The sequence below is a fragment of the Dromiciops gliroides genome, chromosome 4 (genome assembly GCF_019393635.1).
Source record: "Dromiciops gliroides isolate mDroGli1 chromosome 4, mDroGli1.pri, whole genome shotgun sequence".
Lineage (NCBI taxonomy): Eukaryota > Metazoa > Chordata > Mammalia > Microbiotheria > Microbiotheriidae > Dromiciops > Dromiciops gliroides.
Genome location: NC_057864.1, coordinates 362,689,495 through 362,709,635, shown reverse-complemented (window position 1 = coordinate 362,709,635; position 20,141 = coordinate 362,689,495). Strand labels below are relative to the sequence as shown.

General features: G+C 38.4%; 1 protein-coding gene across 2 annotated transcripts in view; it reads left to right on the top strand.

Annotated features, from left to right (window-relative positions):
- THEMIS (thymocyte selection associated) overlaps nucleotides 1–20,141 on the top strand; it is a 241,945-nt gene that overhangs the window by 62,752 nt on the left and 159,052 nt on the right. For both annotated transcript variants that reach the window (XM_043963045.1, XM_043963046.1), the window contains exon 2: nucleotides 14,802–14,960. In XM_043963045.1, the coding sequence (XP_043818980.1) occupies nucleotides 14,802–14,960 (159 nt within the window). The remainder of the gene's footprint in view (nucleotides 1–14,801; nucleotides 14,961–20,141) is intronic.

The following is a 20,141-nucleotide window of genomic DNA, read 5'->3' as shown; positions in this document are numbered from 1 at the left end:
TTCAAGTGCTATCTCTGAGAAATATTGGCAATGTGACCGTGGGCAAATCATATCATCTCAGTGAGCAAGTCACATAGTCTCAGTGCTCTAATCAGTATGACTATAAGTTGAAGAAAGGGTTCTAACCTGCCTCAGTAGAGGGGATTTTCTCACGCAGGTTGTCCTTGTGTCAGTGATGTCATGGGGGCTGTCATTCTTGCTATTATTATAGTCATTTTACTATACAATCCATATTTGACCAATGGCATAAATTTTCACGATAACCACCAAACGTGGTCTCTTTGACACCAACTTACTCAAGTGGGATGAAGTCCATGAATGAAACCTTTAATTTCCCAAACCCTAACTGAGTTAATTGGCCTTGGACAACCATCACATCTCATGTTGATAATGAGGGTCCCTTCCCTTTATGTGAAGTCAAGTCCCTTTATGTGAAGTTCCCAGTGTCTGAAAATAAAACCAGAGAAAAGAATACCAAAACAGTAGTAGCTTTTGTCCCTGCATACATATATAACATGGTAGGAGGAAGGGAGGAAAAATATGTTAACCAAAGGCTTTTGGATGCTCTGATGTGATCTCTGCACTGCTTATGTGGATTTTCAAACTAAAGATGGGCTTATAAAAGGATACAAATGTAGTTTTTTATTGAGCAAAATAGCAATCCCAAAAAGGTGATTTCAAAGGCACATGGCTCTTTAATTACAGCCTTCAGGGGCATTGTTTGATCACTGAAAATAGGCAGCCTTATTCCAGCTCTCTCTGATGTTTGGCATTGTGCTACAAACATATGCCTTGCTTTGGGAAGAATCAGTCTGTAAAGACTTAATAGATTTAGGTTTTGCATGTTTGTGATGTATTCCTTGGGGTTAAGAGGAAACCATTAAAAAAAAAAGATTCTTATGTTTATATGTGTATATGTATTCCAGGCACATTTTGGCTCCCATAATACCATTATGCATATTAAATTGCATGTGGCTTTCCAAAGGTCATAAAAATAGATGACACCCTTAGGCCTGGGACCTATCCTCCTGGTGAAAAGGAAGCTCAGAAGCCTTCTTAGATGATCCATGACTAAATAAACCAAAAACAAGAACTGGTTTTAGAGTCAGAAAAGTTGAATTCATCCCCTGCCTTGGAAACGTTCTGCTTATGCCACCTTTAACAAGTCATTTACCTTCCCTGGACCTCAGTCCCTTTATCTATAAAATGATGTGGGTTGGACTAGCGTCCTCAATCATACCTTCCAGATCCAAAGATGGTTTTCTATGACTCTAACAGTTATTAAAGGTGAATTAACACCCAAGAGAGGCTTTATATGTAACAGAGGAATTGGAAAGGCTTTGAAAGGGGGTGGGACGGCCTGTAGAGGAGAGGCTATTGTTTTCATTCCCTGGTCTTTCAACAAGGATTGGAACTAAAAGCCTCTTCACCACAGGGCCCTCCTAGCTGCCATTATTGTTATTTTTGATAAGTCCCTTTTCAGCTTCATCAGACTCTCGGTGACACCATTTTCGGTTTTCTTGGCAGAGTTACTGGAGGAGTTTGCCATTTCCTTCTCCAGCTCACTTTATAGATGAGGAACTGAGGCAAATGTGGTTAAGTGAGTTGCCCAGGGTCACATGGCTAGTGTCTATTTGAACTTTGGAAGATGAGTCTTCCTGACTCCAGGCCTGGCACTCTAGCCACTGTGCCACCTAGTTTTCCTAGCTGCCCTTACCATGTGAAGAATGGAATGTCACCCCCAGAGACAAAGCTGTCCTGGCCACTCCCTGGGATTCTTGAGGAGAGAAGTCATGGTGTGAAGTGGCCTGGTATTTCTCAGGACTCCAGGCCTCCTTTCTTTCTTTCATTAGTAAACTCCCTTCAGTACCTGACTTTTATGTTCTTTTCATCTTCTCATACTCCCAGGAACCTGGCTTTCTCCTGAGAACATGTCATTTCTAATCATTTGTCTAGGCCTGTGATCCTATAATATTACCTTTGGAGTCAGGCTTATTGAATTCTGTAGATTTCACCTCCGCAATATTTCTCCTCCTTCTTTCTGTTGTCAGTGCCACTACAACATTCTAGAAGAAGCCCTCAGGATTACCTGCTTGGCCTATTGTGATAGCCTCTGAATATGTCCACTCTTGCTTCAAGGTTTTTCTCTGCTTCAAATCCATCTTTCTTAATATTGTCAGAATAAGCTTTCATATACACATCTCTGATCAAGATCTGGTCACTCTTTCGCTCAAATATCTTGAATGGCTTCCTATTGCCTACTGAGAGAAGTTTGGTATCTTTTTTTTTTTTTTAGTGAGGCAATTGGGGTTAAGTGACTTGCCCAGGGTCACACAGCTAGTAAGTATTAAGTATCTGAGGCCAGATTTGAACTCAGGCACTTCTGACTCCAGGGCTGGTGCTCTAACCATTGCACCACCTAGCTGCCCCCAGTTTGGTATCTTTTGCTTTGGATTCAAAGCCCTTCACAACTGGCAGTAACCTTCTTTCTTAGCTTTATTGCTCCCATCCATTCATTCTCTCTGTACTACTCAAACTCTGTGTGTCCTGAGCATATGCTGTGTTTTTCTACCATTGTGCTCATGCTATTTCTTATGCCTTGAATGCTTTATTTTACCCATTTTGCCTGTTAAATCCTACTCAATCTTTATAGAACAACTCAAATGCCACCTCTTCTATGAAGCCTTCCTTGGTATACTTGGTCAGCAATGTACTTTTCCTTTGAATCTTCACATAATAATGTATTCTTCTCTAATGTACTACTCATATAAAAGTGTGTATTAAAATTATCTGTTTTTTGTCTTATCTCCTTCCTAGATAGTAAATTCCAGGAAGGTGGACATTCTTTCTTTTTTTTTTTTTACAGGGCAATGAGGGTTAAGTGACTTGCCCAGGGTCACACAGTTAGTAAGTGTCAAGGGTCTGAGGCTGGATTTGAACTCAGGTCTTCCTTAATCCAGAGCCGGTGCTTTATCCACTGAGCCACCAAGCTACACCCCCCCCCATTCTTTCTTTTTTTTAATTAAATTTTTTTTTATTGTGAGCTTAATGATCAATAGACACAAACATTAAATATATAAAAAATAAGTTCTTTTGTCGTTTTTTTTTTTTTTTTTTAGTGAGGCAATTGGGGTTAAGTGACTTGCTCAGGGTCACACAACTAGTAAGTGTTAAGTGTCTGAAGCCGGATTTGAACTCAGGTACTCCTGATTCCAGGGCCGGTGCTCTATCCACTGCGCCACCTAGCTGCCCCAAAATAAGTTCTTTTAAAAGAGAATTACACCTTTTGTTTTTCCTTACTAATTAGAAGGATTGTCTTTCTCCTTTCCCCACATAAACCTACATGCCCTGGATGTGACTTCTCTATGCCTAGAAGTTTTCTAGAATTTAGTGATGGGACAGTACAAAGAAGGGGAGACAGAATTGCTTGGGATAGTCGTGTCAACTCTTCAACTCAACAGTTAGATTTCTCTAACTGCCTCAACACTACCCTTCTCCATTTTGTGGGGTTTGTGGAACAACTGGGCTCCCTTGTGCACCTAAGTGGATCAATAAACAACTCTACTTGTTCATGTGAAGGGGAGAATAAAACTCTATGATTGGATGTAAAAAAAATCATTTAAGTCCTTTTATGTGTCAGACACTGTGCTAAGTCAATCAATCAATCAGTCAACAAGTATGAAAGACTCTTTAAGGTATTTGTATTCTAATATAGAGAGACTAAGATATACCTGGGAATGGTAGTGAGGGTAGAAAGTGACTGGGAAGTCATAGGAATTATTCTACAAGGTATTCAAATTTCTCAGGTCTTCCTGACTCCTGGACAGTTAGGTGGTCCAGTGGATAATGTGCTGGGTCTAAAGTCAGAAAGACTTCTCTTCATGAGTTCAAATCTGCCCTCAGACACTTACTAGCAGTGTGACCCTAGGCAAGTCACTTAACCCTGTTTGTCTCAGTTCCTCATCTATAAAATGAGCTGGAGAAGGAAATGGCAAACCACTCCCAGTATCTTTTCCAAGAAAACCCCAAATGGGGACATGAAGAGTTGGACATGATTAAAATGACTGAATAACAACAACTTCTTGATTCCAGGCCTGGCACTCTATTCACCACACAAACTTAGCTGCTAATGGTGCTGTCAGTTCACTCTTCTGTAAGGGTAGGTTATTCAGATTATTTGCTTCTCCTTCCTAAACTTCTGGCCAGTTTATTTCTTAGCACTTTTGTCAAAAGATGAATATTGAAATCTTTGTCTAGCATTTCCCACCAGCTATACTATTGCTTTTGGACTTCTTTGGAATTCTCCATCATGCCTTGCTTCTCTAGAAAACCCATCACTGGGAAATCTCATTATGCTGAAAGATTAAATCTGTCTGATACTCACTTTTCATCAGTATCCTCTGACTGAACTCTATGATTGGGAGGCAGGGCCATAGGTTCCAGGGCCTCAGTTGAAGGAGGGGTTTCAGGACAATCTTCTCCCAGTTTCCCAGCAGATACTCTGTTTTTGAACTTCTTTGGTTTTTTCTTCATGCTCTCATAGCAGGTATTTTCTATTCTTCCCTTCTCCCCTTTCTCCTTTCCAGTTTCCTTTCGTGTATTGTCTTCCCCCATTAAAATGTAAATTTCATTAAGGCAGGGACTGTGTTTGTTTTTATTTGTCTTGGAATCCCCAGAGCTTAGTACAGTTCTTAGCACATAGTAGGTGCTCAATAGATATTTATTGGCTACTGACTAACTTGAATCTTTTGGTATATCTAACCTATTCTCCCATTATGCTGCCTATAATTCAAAGCAAACTCCACTATTTCAAAGCCCAGGTATAGAAGTTATTGAAATTTATGGTAACCATCATTGTTTCCAGTCTGGTTTCTCTTCCTGGTACTTGATAATGAATTTTTTTTGTGGGAAGATCTGTTTAGGGGGCTGGGGGTGGCAGGGGCAGAGAGTAGGATGGCTTCAACTCATCTGTGCCATGTTCTTTTGGGTCCCTTGTCCTACCTACTATTTAGCACATAGTCACAGGAGCTTTCATCCCTTTCCCCCAAACTCTAATCTCATTTCCCTATGATTTAGCAATTGGGAAGAAGCTAAAACAAGATGGCCCTTTTAAATGCTCTCCCCCCCCCCCCAGGGCAATGAGGGTTAAGTGACTTGCCCAAGGTCACACAGCTAGTAAGTGCCAACTGTTTGAGGTCACATTTGAACTCAGGTCCTCCTGAATCCAGGGCCTGTGCTTTATCCACTGTACCACCTAGCTGCCCCTAAATGCCCTTTTAAGGACATATACCTATCATAATTGTCTTTTTCTTATTATGAGAAGTAGTCTTTAAAAGCTGTTTGAATCCTTGGGGCTGATCCTCAGTGATTTCTACCTTGGTCTTTTCTACCTTGGCATTTTAAAAAATAAACTCCTGTTTTGCCTCTTTTATCAGGGTTGAAAGGCCTGAAGATAAAAACTTCCTTTTAACAAAGTGAACCAAGAATCTTGCATTTTTAATGATAGAATGAGTCAGGCCCAGTATGGGATCAGATTATTGACTCTTAAAATCCAATAGGACTTTATAGGCCTTCTAGTCTAGTACCTATCTTTAATTTTTTTTCTTCTTTGTTTTCCAAATAACAAGCATTTATTTTCTTTGCCACTTCTTCCTCCCCATTTGAAAAAATGAAACAAAATCACTGTAACAATCCACAAGAGTCAAGCAAAGAAAATTCTCACATTGATGTCCAAAAATAGGTTTTATTCTTCACCTTGAGTCCATCACTTCTCTGTGGGGAGATGGGCAGCACACTTCATCATTGGTTCTCTGCATTTGTGGGTGGTCACTAATTACTGCACTAATTATAATTCTTAAGTCTTTCATAATAGCCGCAGCTAGGTGGCAGCAGTGGATAGAGCACCCACCCTGGAGTCAGGAGTACTTGAGTTCAAATCCGACCTCAGACACTTAACACTTACTATCTGTGTGACACCTGGGCAAGTCACTTAACCCCAATTGCCTTACTAAAAAAAAAAAAAAAGTCTTTCATAATATATCTTTCCCAGTGTTATTTTAGAAATAATTGGTACTCCTGTTTCTGCTTATTTCACTCTGTATCAGTATACACAAATGTTCCTAGTTTTTTCTTAAATCATGCCTTTTGCTTTTTCTTACAGCAAATTAGCACCCACTGCATTCTGAACAACCTTTTCATACAAGATGCTAATTGTGTGGTAATCCAGCTTTTACTTAATGATCTCTGCTGACAAATAATCCATTACTTCCTGAGACCATTCATGCTTTTTTGTCCCCTCTAATTATTATTTTCCTTATAAGAGACCTAAATTTGCTTCTCTGACATTTCCATCCATTGCTCCTAAGCTCTGTCCTTCAAAGCCAAGCAATTTTAGTTTCTCTTCTATAGAAAAACCTTTCATATATGTGAAGACAGCTATTCTCCCTAAGTCCTTTCTCTCAGGGCTTGCCAAACCCTTTTTAGGGATGCTTATCTACCTTTACTGTCCACCTGGCACTCAGCTGTCACCTGTGGCTCCAAAAAGCTGTATCATGCATAGTGGCTACACCCCAGTAAAATCTTTTTGTTAGATTGGTTAAACTAGGTTCAGAGTGATAGACAGGCCTCATAACCTGTTGGTGAGTTAGGAGATGTCTACCCCAAGCATGTGAAAACTTCCCTTGGAGGAATGGGCAAATGAAAATAATTTGTTCTGATGGTTACAAAGTCCACTAAAGCAAATGTTGCGTAATGCTTAGAGTTTGGTTAAGAATCAGAGATGCCAAGGTCGTCTGCTGTATCCCAGGCCATGGGTAGTCATCCTAATTTTTCCTTGCCACTGGACATTAATGACTGCAAGAGAAATTAAGGCTGCTAACTTTGTGCATCTCTGCCTCACTTAAGTACAATTTATGCTTAAGTCAAGAAACCACCCAGTGATATCTTTGGTCCTCTTCCAAAATGAAGGAAGAACAATAACTCAGTTCTTTCAACTGATCCTGATGTGCCATTGCCACTAACCCTATCCCTATCTTAGTAATTCTCCCCTAGACACACTCCAATTTGTTTTCTTTCCTAAAATTTGGCATCCAGAGCATCGCGTCATCCTTTGCTTTTGATTCTGAGCAAGTCAGAGTAAAGCAGGACTATCATCTATTCCAACTTGTACCTGATCTCTTCTTTCTAGTCTGAAGTTTATTATCCTTGTTACAGAAACTAGAAGCAAAAGAAATCATGAGTAGTGTGGATGACACAGGAATAATGGGACCCCAGAGTATCAAATTTGTCTTGGGGTTTGAGTTCACTAGCAAGGGAGTCCTGAAGCTTTTATGGGCATAAACCATAAAGGAGGGGGAAGGCTTCAGGCAAAAGGAGACTGGCAGAGGATATTCCAGGAGCTGGCTGATTAGCTAAGTAAGATACCGTCACTTAAATGACCAAATTGATTCCTGAAATCAGGGAACCTTTGAAGTCTTCCAGAGTGGATGTTATAACAGGATATTCCTATGGATATTATCACACAGAATGAATGCTCTTGTGGAGGGGTCATTGGGATGGAGAGCATGGCAAGGAGGCCCTTTAATTAGTGAGCTGATGCTTAACACAAGATTAAAGGAGTTGTGATCAGTTTTTTGATTCATAGACCTCTCTACTATCCATTATCACTGTCACGTCCCCTCCAAGCAAGGGAGGAAAGATAGAAATCTTTCACTGACCTTCTTCTTGACCCCAATGCAAAGTCTAAAGGAAAAAAAGAAACCTATTTCTTATGTTAATAATTACCATCCTTAGCTCTGTAAAAGTGAGAATTGATTTTAATTCTATTTTTAAGACTTAGTCAAGCTGGCCTAGAATTTAGACTCTCCCATGTGGTATGAGTCTAAACTCCTTACCTTTGTAACTTTATCTACATTACAGGAAAATTGAAGGTCAAGTCTTGTAATTGTTATTATTCCATCATCTCAGTTGTGTCGTACTCTTCATAGCCTAAGTTAGGGTTTTCTTGGAAGAGTTACTGGAATGGTTTGCCATTTTACAGATGAAGAAACTGAGGCAAACAGGGATTAAATAACTTGTTTGGGGTCACACAGCTAGTGTCTGAGGCAAGATTTGAATTCAGGAAGACTCATCTTCCTGAGTCCTGGTCTGACATTCTATCTACTAAATCACCTAGCTGCCCTTTGACTTGTAATTACCTCCATCCTTTACTCAGTTACCCAGGAGTCAGTTTGATTCTCAGTTCTATTATTTTAATTTGTATTTCCACCCTGGTATTGTCCACCTTTGTAACCTTACCCACTACCCACTCAACCCCAATTCTAGTTGATTCATCCAAAACTGATGCAGACTACTCCCATTATCTGAAGTCTAATCCAATTTTGGGGGGGAGGGGTGGGGGGAGCTGAGGTGATTCTCATTTTACCTCCTAATTAAAATGCCTACCAAGTAGGATTGTCAGAAGAGGTCAAATGATGTACTGTCAGCTGATCAAAAGGAAGACAGTGCAAGAGGCCATTGGTCCAGTTTATTAGTTACTGATAGCCTAACTAATAAATTGATCATACTCATAAACTTGTCTCTCAGTTTACATTAATTTTCAAACATAATAGCTCATTTTGGGCTATAAAACTATTCTTACTGAACAGTCTATTCTTTTATATTCAATCTCCACAACCCACCTTGGCTTCCATTTTTTATACATGTCTCTTTAAAAATCTGAGTTCATTGAGGAGACTACTGTCTTCCCATACTCATCTCTGTTAAGTTGGCCTTTTCCCCTTTATCGGAAGTGTGTCTCTTCATATTTTCATTAAGAACTTTCCATCCTTCTTCTACTAACCTGACCTGTAAAATTTTGCCATGCATGGGCTCCTACCTATGCTTTCTCTGAGTTTTTTGAAAACCTCTCTCCTGAAATCTAACATTCATGTCAGGTGTCCCCCAGTATTCTTCTTCCTTCTATGAATTTGAAGATGGATTTCCATTTTTTCTGCCCTAGAAATCCATTCTTCCTTCTTAGAACCAGAGCCAGAAGAACAATCACCTTTATCTGAGAGAGACAGAGAGCAAAAGAAACAGATAGTCACACACAGATGGACACACACACACACACACACACACATACTATACATAGAGAGGAGAGACATAAAGATACAAACACAGAGAGACAGATTCAGAAAATATCCAGATAATTGAAGTCCTATTACTGTAGCTTGTTTCCATGCTAGCTTTAATATCTATTTCCTGAACTATAGATATTTTTTTCTTCTGCCCTGATGGTGTATAGTCTGCTTCTACAATAATATCACTTCTGTTCTCCCTGCAATAACTCTCATTTAAATTCTCTCCATGATGCTTCCTCTCCTTTGGTTCCTGGTCTTCTACCCATGAATACATTTAGTTAATATTCAATGCTACTTGGCCATCTCTTTTATGTATAGTGTTCCTTTTAAATTTGATCTCTCATAGCCACCATGTTCCAATCAAGAGTTCTATGTCTCTTGTGTCCCTTCAAATTTGAGTGATAACCTAGAAGAGGTTGGATGTATTCTTTTGTATTAGGATTTCTACTTCACCTTGCTTCAATTATTTTTAAATATGCACCTGAGACTATGGGTTTTATTGATGACCACTTTTAAAATACAATCTTTTATGAGCTACTGGTCCACTCTTTTGTTTTTATGTCTGATATTTTCTATCTTGGTAAATGGATATATCATCATAAAATAATAATGACAATAGCCAATATTTGTATATCACTTAAAGATTTATAAATTGCATCACAAAAAATCATTTCATTTTATCCTCTCAAACCCCTGGGAGGTAGATGCTTTGATTCTTTATTTTACAATAAGGAGACTGAGGTAGATGGAGATTAAGTGACTTTGCCACAAAACCACTAGCTGTAAATAACTAAGGCCAAGCTAGAATTGAACTTGTGTCTTTTTGACTCCAGGTGCAGCAATCTAGCCACTGGGCCACTTAGTTACTCATAATACATGTGGATACATTTCTTCATCCACCATTCTTTTCAGTTTAAAGACAAGAGACAAATGTATTTTTTACCAGAGCTCATTAGGTATACTGTATACCTGGTAAAGAGGTCATCTTTATTCCTATGTTTTAAGCCATGGTCTAGGAAATCAAATCCAGTTCCCAGAAACCATCTATTTAACCAGTTGTTTGCTTCCTAAATGGAATATCTTATATTTACATAGATATTTACAGAACACATCCATATTTAATTTTCACAATAACTGAGTAAGATAAATGAGACAGGTTTTATTATTTCTGTTTTCTGGTTATGTAAACTGAGGCTCAGTGATGTTTGGTTTTGGCCAGGTCACATCTTAAATAGCTATATAGCTAGCCAAGAATAGTAAGTAGGTTTCCTGATCTCTAGCCTAGTGTGATTTCTATTGCATTACACAACCGTCGGGGCAGCTAGGTGGTGCAGTGGATAAAGCACTGGCCCTGGATTAAGAAGGACCTGAGTTCAAATCTGGCCTCAGACACGTGACACTAGCTGTGTGACCTTGGGCAAGTCACTTACCCCTCATTGCCCTGCCAAAAAACCAAAAAACGTAGCAGGCATTACATAACCATTCTTCATAAAGAACTTCTATCTGTTTTTCCTTTTGTCCTTAGATTCCTGCGGCCCCCTCCCCCACTTTTTAGGTCATTGTTGAGTCCCATGAACTTAAATGCCTGATGTAGCAAAAATACATCATCAATTCCAACAATCTATGACTTGTTTTCATCCTGACCTCAATATTATGAGCTAAAAGTACTGAGAAAAATGCAAACTAAAGTTTCTAGTAGAAAAGTAGTATTTACTTTACTTACTGGATAGAGTAGGAAGCTATTATTCCTCAAGGTCAAGTCAAGTCAAATCAAATCAACAAACACTTATAGCATTAGGTACTTATGTGCCAGCCATTGAACTAAAAACTCAGGATACCAGGAAAGGTGAAAAGTTAGTTCCTGTTTTCAAGGAGTGTACATTCTAATGAGAAAAAAAGGCATGGAAACAAGTTGTGTTGTTGTTGTTGTTGTTATTGTTTATCCTTCATTCAAGAAGAGGACCATGGCATCAGAGTTAATTGGATCTAAGGAGGGCTGTGCAAGCAAAGTCACCAACCTCACTCTCTCCTCCAGAGCCATTAGGATCCTGTGACAAAATATATATCAGGATGACTGGAGATGATCCTGAATGTTTTAAGACAATTGGGGTTGTGACTTGCCCAGGATCATACAGCTAGGAAGTACCTGAGGTGAGATTTGAACTCAGGTCCTCCTGACTCCAGGGACAGTGTTTTATCCACTGTACCACCTAGCCGTCCATGCAAACAAGTAGGTAGATACAAGATATTGCATTGATAGAAGGCTGTTGTTGTTTGTTCTTCATTCTCAAAGAGGACCACGACATCAGGGTAATGTCATGACTTGTGGTAAATTTGATTTAAGTGAGGGAGGGCTGTGCAAGTAAAGTCACCAACCTCACTTTCTCCTCCTGAGCCATCTGAGTTCAGGGGCAAGATATACATTGACTAGAGGTGGTGCTGGATGTTTAAGGCAATTGGGGTTAGGTGACTTGCCATGGGTCACACAGCTAGTTAGTGTCTGAGGTGAGATTTGAACTCAGGTCCTCCCAAATTCAGGACAGTGCTCCATCCATTGCACCTCCCAGCTGCCCCTGATAGAATGCACTCTGAGAGGGGAAGGCACTTCTGCAGAAAGGTGAACTTGAATCAAATCTTGAAGGGAAGTCAGGGAATCTAAGAGGCAGAAGTGATGGGGAATACCATTCTAGACATAAGATATGGCTTGGGTTGCTGGAACAGAATGTGTGGAAGAAAGTTGTGTTATTTTCCCTTCATTCTGAAGGGGACCAATTATATCATAGGGTGAGGACCAACTACATCACAGGGTCATTGAAGTCCAGAGGTAAAACAAAAGCTAGGATGATTGGCCAATGACCTGGGATGCAGTGAAGTATCTTGGCATCTTCAATGTCTGACCAAGTTCTAAGTGCTCCACAGTACCTGCTCCAACAGCCTTCATGGCCATTAGAACATATTGTTCTCATCTGCCCATTTCTTCAAGGGAAATCTTCATATGCTTGAGGTAGACATCTCCCTATCTCATCAACATTTCTAAAGCCTGTTGGTTACCCTCAACCTGGTTCCGCCCATCTGGCAGGACAGTATTTCTTGGAGCCACAGGTGAAATTTGGGTGAAGGTAGACACCAAAGGTGGATGAGAAGCCCCAAAAAGGACTCAACAAGCCCTCAGAAAAGATGGTGTTAGTCCTCCCTGAACACCCTGTATGTCCCTGTGGAGGAAAGTTGTAAAAAGACTGGAAAGGTAGGAAGAAGCCAGTTTGTAAACAGTTTTAAATGCTGAATAGAGGAGTTTATCTTTCATCTTGGAGGTAGTAAGCAACTGTTGGAGTTCTTTGAGCATGGGGTCATATGATAAGACCTAAGCTTTAGAAATATCACCTGGGCTACTGAGAGGAGGATGTATTTAATTGGGAAGAGATTTGAAGTAGGGAGACTACTTGATAAAGAATCGTCAAAGGAAATTGAGAATGAGCAGTCTGGACAGATAGGAAAAGATCCAGGAGTGTAGCATGATAAAAACCTGGCGAGAAGAGCTTATCCAGAAGGAGAAGGTAATCAGCAATAGCAAATGCCAGGCAACTTGGTGACCCAGGAGATAGACTGCTAGCTATGGAGTCAAGCAGACTGGACTCTAAATTCTGCTGCAGACACTGAACGACTCAGAAAATCATTCAACTTCTATATGCTTCAGTGACCTCATACAGCACCCACATCCCAGGGGTGGGTTTTTTTTTTTTTTTTTTTTTTTAGTGAGGCAATTGGGGTTAAGTGACTTCCTCAAGGTCACAAAGCTAGTAAGTGTTAAGTGTCTGAGGCCGGATTTGAACTCAGGTACTCCTGACTCCATGGCTGGTGCTCTATCCACTGTGCCACCTAGCTGCCCCAGGGGTGTTTTTGAGGATAAAATGAGATGACGTTTACAAAGTGTTTGTAAAAAAATATGCTATATAAATGCTCACTTGTTAAATGCTACAAAGAGGTCAAGAAGAAACAGGATCAAGAAGAGGCTATTAGATTTTTTAATTAAAAAATCATTGCTAACTTTGGAGAGGGCAGTTACAGTTGAATGATGGATTCAGAAGCCAGATTGCATAGAGTTGAGAAGAGAGTGTGAGGAAAAGGAGTGGAGATATCTAGTGGAGATAACTTTCTGAAGGAGTTTGGCCACCATGGGTAGGAGAGATGATGACAGGCAGGGTTGGTAGCATCAAGTGAGGATTACATGGGTATGTTTGTAGGAACCAGAAGGAGCTGTATGCAGGGAGAGATTGAAGATGAGGGAGTGGGAAGTGAATATGTAGAGAGAAAGGGTTTTGGTAAGGAGATCTGCCTCTCTGAGTTCAGAGTGAAAGAGGAGATGGGGTGAAGATGTCTTAATTATATAAGATGAGGGAAGGAGGAAGAGGAGCTCTCCACAAATGGCCTGTTTTTTCCTATGTAGTTGGAGGTAAAGTCATCAGTGAGAAGGGTTCAGGGTAGAGTGCTATGATAGGCTTAAAGAAAGATGAGAAAATTTGAAGCAGCTGCTGTGGGGAGTGGGCTAGGCAATCATTTAAGGTTTCCATAAATGTTTTTATGAAACTTGATTAAACTCATTTTAGTAATGGAAAGGTGAACCAATATGTATGAAAGGAGAAGAATGCATGATGAGTGTTGAATTACGAAGACCAAGAGACAACACATACAATGATGACAATAATGTAAGCAATAGTAATGGCATCTGTAGTCTACTGAATTATGAATCGTTCTGGCCCATAAGAACTGATAATGAAACACACAACACATACAATGATGACAATAATGTAAGCAATAGTAATGGCATCTGTAGTCTACTGAATTATGAATCGTTCTGGCCCATAAGAACTGATAATGAAACACACTTCCATATTAGTAGAGGGGTGGGAAACTATGGATATGGAATCAATTATTTAAATGTTTCCCTTTGTTACAAGTGTTCATTTTATGGGGAGAATTTGTTGTTGTTGCTTGGTTGTTTTCAATTTGTCCTACTCAGTGATCCCATTTAGGGCTTGGTCATTTCCTTCTCCAGCTCATTTTACAGATGAGGAAATTGAGGCAAACAGGGTGAAGTGACTTGACCAGGTCACACAGCCAGTAAGTATCTGAGGCCAGATTTTAACTCAAGGATTATGAGTCTTCTTGACTCCAGGCCTGGCACTACTGTGCTACCTAGACACCCTAAGGAGAAATTACTGTCGCATAAAAAATAAAAGGCATCAACAAACCTTTAACAATTCATTTTCATCAATTGCTAAAAGAAACTTATGAATAGTGATGTTGATGGTGATGATGACGATACAGGGTATTCCAAAAATCTTAGTGCAGGTTTAAGTTTTGATACCTTAAAATTGCACTTGGTCTTTTGGGACATCCTACATATCCAAAGTATTGACTTCTTATCTTTTTCATGGAGATAGTGGGATCCGAGCTACTTTACATTAAGCCTTTTTGGTTTTGTTTTTGCTTTTGCTTTTGTTTTGTTTTTGTTTTTGTGGAGCAATGAGGGTTAAGCAATTTGCCCAGGGTCACACAGCTAGTAAGTGTCAAGTGTCTGAGGCTGGATTTGAACTCAGGTTCTCCTGAATCCAGGGCTAGTGCTCTATCCATTGTGCCACCTAGCTACCCCTATAATAAGTCTTTATCCTTTTTCTTTAGGTTCTATTTATGAAATGTTTGGAAATGAATGTTCTCTATCAACTGGAGAAGTGATTAAAGTGAACAGTTTCAAAATAAAGAAGGTCATGGCTAACACTTGTAATGAAAATGAAGATGGTCAATGTTCTCCTAAATTTGAACTGCCTCTAAATTTTCCAGGTACAGTATCTTATGATAATTTTACCTCTTACCTCTCCTCATTTGAGGAGGGTTGTGTGTGTGTGTGTGTGTGTGTGTGTGTGTGTGTATGTGGTTTTTAAAAATGCATTCTCATAAGTAACAGGAATGAAACAAGTGTTCTCACTCTAGAGAAAATGATCTGTCATACTCATTCATAGCTTTGCTTTATACATGCCTGAGAAATTTTTATTTTAAGATGTCATATTAACTTGGCTTATTTTTATTTGGATTCCATACAATTCAAGTCATTTAAAAACAATAGAAATTCCTGAGCTTTAAATTTTCTCTTTCTTCCTTCTTTACTCAAAAGTCTGAATGACATAATTTTTTCCCCTTTAGCTTCAGGCCCACATCTATGTGAGACATTTTCCAAATGAAAGCTATTTTATTTGATGATGATAATTGTAAGAGGTTGGATTTAGATAGTTCTTTGTAGCTTAGGCCAATTTCCTTTTCCACTAGCAATGTTTTCAAATGGAGGTACAGATTTCTATCCTTTCACCAGAAGGAATGTTTGCTGTTGAAACAGTTATGATAGCTAACATGTTTGCCAACATTTTCATAAGGCCAGTTGTTGCTCAAGACATTGCTTTGAGTTTTCCTCTTGCCTTACATTATTGTATGATTTGAGTTCCTGCTTGGAGAAGTCATTTAAGCTATATTTGCAGTTAGGAGTCATCAGACTTAAAGGGGGAAAAGGGGCTATAATGGGTATGGGATCAGAGGTTGCTACTTGGTAGTATAACTTACAACTGCTCACACTCTTCCTCTAGAACATCCTCTGGCTGTGGATTTGAGCATGTAGACTAGGTTGAATCTGTGGGGGAAGCCTGAGCCCTAAAGAGAATGATGAGGTTCTTTTCCTAAAATTTGATGGAGCATTACATCCTCACCCCAGGGCTCTGGGGAGAATCATTTAAAGACTAGATCTGACTCATTTCTAGGGTATTCCCATAAGGGAAATAGAAAGATACTATTCACCAAATCTGCAGGTAAAACAAGGCTTAGGGTGGGGGAAAGAGTGAATAACTAATGTCCCTGATCACAGCGTCAAGATCTAAAAAAGCATTAACTGTCTGGAGCATTGGACTGAATGTAATAAGATGAAATTCAGTAGGTTTTCAACTTGTAAAAAGTACAACACAGGTGATGCGTGGTTAGATAGCAATTTATCTGAAAAAAAGATATTGGGATTTTAGTGAAATACAAAGTCAAGGTATTGTAGCAACCAAAAAAGCTCATTGATCCTGGGATGCTTTTAAGTCAGGCAAGAGTTCTAGGAACATAAGAATCTTAGTCTGAATATTCTGCTCTAATGAGACCCCATCTGGAGTATTATAATCAGTTTTGTTTGCCACAGTTTAGGAAAGCCATTGAAAAAGCCTTTCTGGAGGACAGAAACTATGCCATTTTTTTCTTCTTCTTTGCAAAGATAAATTGTATTCTGGATTTAATTATAAAGAATCAAAGGGTGCTGGACTTGAATTCGGGAAGACCTGGGTTCAAATTCTGACTCCGACTTTTAATTATGTGACAGATTGTGCTGCTAAATGTTTTAAAACTAGTTCTTCATTTCAAAAATTACCTACAATATACTTTTTTTTGGTGAGGCAATTGGGTTTAAGTGACTTGCGTGGGTTCACACAGCTAGTAACTGTCAAGTGTCTGAGTCCACATTTGAACTCAGGTCCTTCTGAATCCAGGGCTGGTGCTCTATCCACTGTGCCATCTAGCTGCCCCTCACAATATACTTATAAATATAATTTGTTTATTGATTTTCCCTAATCACTTTCTTTTTTCTAAGTCTTTCACTTTATTTTTTGAAAAGAATAAATATTTTTTAGTGTTGAGATCCAAATTTTATCCCTCCTTCCCTATTAAGTATAAACTATTAACAAAATAATAACTTAAGCTTTGATTTGTAGTATTTGACTATTTCTGAGGTGCAAAGAGCAAAATGAACAGAAGCAAGAGACCTTTGCATACAGTAATAGCAATATTGTTTTTAGAACAATTTTGAGTAATTAAGTAATTCTATTATAAATGACATGTGAAAAAAAGACATTATCTGCATCCAGAGAAAGAAAAGATAAATAGAAGTATGTATAAAATACTTCTATCTATAATATGTAAAATTATTCTCTCTCTCTCTACACACACACACACACACACACACACACACACAGACATATATACACACACACACAAATATATTTATGTCTAATGGTAGCCATCTCTAGAGCAGGAGAAGGGGGGAAAGAAAAAATGGAAAAAAAGAAATTTACATGATAACTTTATTATATATTTAAAAGGAATAGCAAGTTGTACATAATAGGCTTGCAGGTTCATGTGCAATTATCTTTTAAAAAAATATGTTATGGAAATGTTTGTTTTATTCCATAAATTAAAAATTAAATATTTTAAAAAATATACACCCTGAAAATAGCTGTCTCCAGCATACCCTAGCTATGTGTCCAAGTGATCATGTCATTTAACTTTTCTAAGCCTCAGTTTTCTTATCTGTAAAATCAGGATAGTAATACCTGTAATATACCTGTAAAATACCTCACAGATGTATGATGAGGCTTAAATGAGAGCATGTATGTAAAGTACCTTAGAACCCTTAAAGTACTACATCAATGTGATATTTCTTATATAATGGAAAGCCTGAAGCAGGGGTATCTATTGCTGTTTGCTAACATCAACTGTTACATGGTTCAGTAGAAAGAATACTGGATTTAGAATCAAAGGACATGGTTTCAAAACTTACCTCAGACACTTAATCACTGTGTGACCTTGGGAAAGTCACTTTACCTTAGAGGGCCTCAGAATGTTGGTCTAAATGACTAAGCCCTCTCCTTTTTAAATTCTATGATTCCATAATCATTTGGACAGCACTAGGTTGCAAAATATAACAGGCTTTGGCATAATGGAAAAATCCATATAAAATAATAATGTTCTATAATAATATTGTGAAATATGGATTGCATGTGACTCATGGAAAATAATGTAGGTGACAATTTTACTTCTTATGTGAATTACATGACTGCCAGATAAATAAAATTTCTACACAATCCCTAAAGGTTTTAGTAATTTTGATTGAAGAGAGATATTTTTTTCCTTTAATAGTTATCTTGAGACAATCATTGAATTGACCAAAAGGGAAAAATCAACTAAACAAATTAATCTCTGTTCCCATTAATAAAATAACAGCATACTTTTAATATAAAAACATTTTTAAAAATTTCCTGTTGATTTTTTAGATGAATCTAAATGTTCTGTTTTAAAATTATACAAACTTTGTTTATTCCACTACAGTTAAAAAATGATGAAAAACACTGCTATGTTATTTTTAAACATCATTCATTGTATTATTATCTACCTCTTAGGTATCTATAGCCTTTACAATTAAACCTTTAGACTAACTTTAAATCTAACTTAATTTTTTTTCTGACTCTCTTCTCAATGCTTGAATTTCAATTGCACATGGAAAACAATATTGAATTTGCTTAAAAATGAAACTTGCAGACATCTTCATTTCCTTAAAAATAAAACCTCTGTGTTTTGGAGACATATAAAAATATGTATATATTAATACAAATCACATCTCAAAATATAAATATTTTGGGATAGATATGTTTATATATGTGTATATATACACAAAAACATATAAATATATTATATATGTTTGTTTATTTATTTTACAGAATTTGATAGTAACAGGGGCGATCTAGGAATTTCCCCTATGGCATAAAATACATATGTATATTTATACACATATATACACATGCCTAACTATATAAATATGTATTATATATTCATATATATGTGTATATATAAATATATATACATATATGAGAGAGATGGGGAGGGGACTAGTCAACAGAAACAAATCTGCTAGTTTAAAATTTTTTATTTTTTCATTCGGTTAATTATTAATTTAGCTTTGCATTCTAATCTGGACTTTAGATTTCATCAGGTTATGAAAACTGAAAAAGATGCTGATTGACAAGTGTTTCATTTATTATCTTAGAAAGTTGCTTGGGACTCTGAGAGGTAACTTGCCCATGATCTCAAAGTTAGTGTGGGCAGCTAGGTGGTGCAGTGGATAGAGCGCCGGCCCTGGAGTCAGGAGTACCTCAGTTCAAATCCAGCCTCAGACACTTGACGCTTACTAGCTGTGTGACCCTGGGCAAGTCATTTAACCCTGATTGCCTTAGACATCTGGGGCATTCCCCAGTCATCCTGTTGTATATCTTGCGACTGGACCCAGATGCTGGTGACTTTGCATAGCCCTGCCTCACTTAAATCCAATTCACTGCAAGTCATGACATCACCTTCTGATGTATGGTCCTGTTAGAGACTGAAGGACAAAGAAAAAGAACAGAGTTAGTGTGTGTCAAACACAGGACTTGCTTGAGCCTAGGGTCTTCTTGACTTTAAGGAGGGGAGAGATATATCCATTTCTCCAGAGACAAAGCACTATCCTGTGTTTTGGACTCCCTTGGAAGGCAAACCCTCTTGTGAATGCCAGAGAGGCAACCTTTTCCCCACACCATTTGAAGTGAAAAGTATGGGATTCAGGACATTTGCTCATCTTTATTGTGACTTTTGGTACTTGCAGCAGCTCCTACCAATGTAATGAAACTTCACATGATGCCATTTTTTCTCTCCAAGAGGACTGTTGCCCGCCAAAATTCCCCTTTCTCAACTGGATCCCAGAAGTTTTAAATTTGGAATTAATTATGAGGCAAGCCCTGAGCCTTGTACTACCTAAGAAATCTCCCTTCTTTAGTTCCTAGGCTAGATTCTGGGATCAACTGCCCTGGAAATCCCCTTTCTCTACTCAGGAAGCTCAATTCAGGTCCTCTCAAACTTAGAGAAGACAGAGGGGCAATGCTTAGGAGTTTTCACAGTTGTCATATCACTGACAGATTATCTCATGACCTCCTCAAGATTGAGGATGGAGACTATTATTGAAGAATCCTCTGGTCATGTATGGCCATATATGTTCCCGCCCCTTCCTGTCCCCTCAATTCCTCAATAAGCTTTTGGGGTAAATCAGCCACTAGCAACCCTTGGGTAGTGTTAAGGGCTAAAATTCTAGCTAGTCTGTCTAAAATATCTAATGAGTGGTCGCCAATAAATTATAAGCTTTAG